Raw genomic sequence first — 2,584 nt, 5'->3', positions numbered from 1 at the left:
ACTTGAATTTTTGGTGTATTAATTGTGAAATATATGAATAGAATGTATGCTCAATGACGTTGCAACTATTCCACCTTGCTACAAGGTCTAGCAAGGTCTCCGGCGAGAACGGTTTAGCTTCAATATCACAGTTTTTTGCTACGAAGTCGCCGACGAGTCTCCGGCGAGTTCCGAGTCAGCTGCTCTTATTCTTTTTTATTTCTAAACGAACTGTGTTTTGCTTCAAGAAAATAAAAGCGGATCTTTTTTTTATCTACGACGAAGCAAAGTTTGGTTTTAGGGTAAAAATGAACCCGTGTCACACAGCCAAGCCAGAGGAGGATCCTCAGCGTTCACCAAACCACAACCTTCTCAAGATGATTTGAGATGGAGTATAGAATCTCAACTTGTGATTGTATGGATTGTGTCGAGATATGTGCAGATAGTGCGTCGTGGGAGGGATCAATCTCGTTTCGTGGTCCTGTTGTACCTGTCGATAACTGTCATAGTAGTATATGTAATGCAGAGATGTCCGGCGCCGTTATGTTTAATCTCGCTTGTAATGTGTTCACATAATCGTATCGCTGTGTGTTCACAGATTACCCAACACTGGATCGGGCATCAACTTATTATTATATGACCATAAGCAACCAGCTGTGCTGATACGGTATTGTAATGATTCTCTTATTTAAATACAGTATGCGGCAAATAATTTGAATCGGAGGGACAATATACAATCTCGTTTCCCTTTCAGAAAAAAAGCTGTGCTGATACGGTATCTTCTCCAGCTACCTCTGAATCTTGTGCCTGTATTGGAAATGTTCACACACGGGCACGGCGTACTTATGTTTTCCTATGGAAGCCTACATCGTACTAGTTAAAAGGCGGTGAGATGAGACCAGCTTGGGTAGTTGAGTTGAAGCAAGCTGATCTGCTCATTACCAAGAAAAGAATCGAAGCAGAGCGAGATGGTGAATGAGCAGACGGAAGCAGGTGCCACTGAACCAGTCCGGATCGTGTCCCGGCGCATGGTCCAGCCGCCCTCGGAGGAGGCCGTGGTGGACATCCACCTCAAGCCCTGGGACCTCCGCCTCATCACCATAGACTACATACAGAAGGGCATACTGCTGCCCAAGCCTCTAACCGGCGGAGTCGTCGACACCCTCGCCTTCTCCTTCGCTCGTGCTCTGGCCGGCAGGTTCTATCCCTTGGCCGGCCGGCTTACCGTGGAGCACCATGCTGACGAGACCATCACCGTCCTGTTACGCTGCACCGGGGATGGCGCCGAGTTCATCCACGCGGTAGCACCAGATGTCACCGTCGAGGACATTGTCGCCTCGGTCTTCACCCCTTCGGTGGTCCGGGACTTTTACCCGCTCAACCATGTGCTCGGCGCCGACGCCGCCATCAAGTCGCTGCCCGTGCTGTCGGCGCAGGTCACCGAGCTCCATGACGGCATCTTCATCGGCTTGTCGATGAACCACTGCGTCGGCGACGGCACCACTTTCTGGGAATTCTTCAACACCTGGTCGGAGATAAGCCGAGGTGGTGCAAAAAATGACGACCTAGGCGACATATCCTTCAACTCCAAGCCGACGCCGAGGCCGGTGCTGGCGCTCCAGGAATGGTTCGTTGACGATGCCATCCCTGTACAAATCCGTTTGCCGTACAGCAAGCTGCAGCAAGTCCTCCGGCGATTCGAGCGCCCCACGGTGAAGGAATGCTTCTTCACCTTCTGCGCTGCGAGCCTGAGGAAGCTGAAGGCCAGGGCCAACAATGAAATGGCGGGCACGGCCACCGCTACAATCTCCTCGCTCCAGGCCCTCCTTGCCCATGTTTGGCTGGCGTTGTCCCGCGCGCGGCGCCTCCCACCGCAGCACGAGACATCTTACTCCATGTTCATCGGGTGCCGGGGGCGCGTGAAAGGCATACCGCAAGGTTATCTCGGAAACGCTGTAGTGTTTGGCAAGACAAGCTCCACCATCGGCGAGATCCTAAACAAGGGTTTAGGCTGGACGGCATGGCAGCTAAACCGCTCGGTGGCATCCTTTGACGAGACTACCATGAAAGAGTGGTTGGATTGCTGGATCCGCGAGCCCGACTTTGAGTACATGGGGAACCTATCATCAGGAGGGGCGGCGATGATGACGGGGAGTTCACCACGGTTCGACGTATTCGGGAATGACTTCGGGTGGGGGAAACCAGTTGCCGTGCGAAGCGGTCCTGGGGACAAGATGGACGGGAAGGCGACTGTGTTCGAGGGGCCAGAGCGGGGAGGGAGCATGTCACTTGAGGTGTGCATTGCGCCGGATGCGTTGGCAAGGCTTGTGGCCGACAAGGAGTTCATGGAGACCGTGAGCATGCCAATGTGATCAGCTTGGGGATTATTGTGTGATGCATTTATGAAATTGTGCATTTGTGTTCTCGACGTGGAGCAGACTTATATATATCTTATATTTTCTGCTCTATAGAAAACTAGGGTTTCCCTCCATTATATGAACTCTCTAGAAAATCATGATCATTTTCGCTAAAGCTATCAATGTGAGGAATAACTTTAATGTTTTTGACATTATTATTTTAGTTTGGCTCTGTATTATGCGATGAA

At 51.1% G+C, this 2,584-nt stretch overlaps 1 protein-coding gene across 1 annotated transcript; it reads left to right on the top strand.

Annotated features, from left to right (window-relative positions):
• The first annotated feature begins 947 nt into the window (after window positions 1–947).
• LOC124705691 (uncharacterized acetyltransferase At3g50280-like) lies at window positions 948–2,351 on the top strand. The gene has a single exon (XM_047237395.1). It carries the CDS (start codon window positions 948–950, stop codon window positions 2,349–2,351), a length of 1,404 nt encoding a protein of 467 aa, XP_047093351.1.
• The last annotated feature ends 233 nt before the right edge of the window (window positions 2,352–2,584 follow it).

This window comes from Lolium rigidum, chromosome 1 (assembly GCF_022539505.1).
Source record: "Lolium rigidum isolate FL_2022 chromosome 1, APGP_CSIRO_Lrig_0.1, whole genome shotgun sequence".
Taxonomy (NCBI): Eukaryota; Viridiplantae; Streptophyta; class Magnoliopsida; order Poales; family Poaceae; genus Lolium; species Lolium rigidum.
This window is presented reverse-complemented; position numbering and strand designations above follow the sequence as displayed.

Excerpts from the sequence above, each read along its gene's own strand:
- LOC124705691 (XM_047237395.1), top strand. The coding sequence starts at position 948 with ATGGTGAATGAGCAGACGGAAGCAGGTGCCACTGAACCAGTCCGGATC.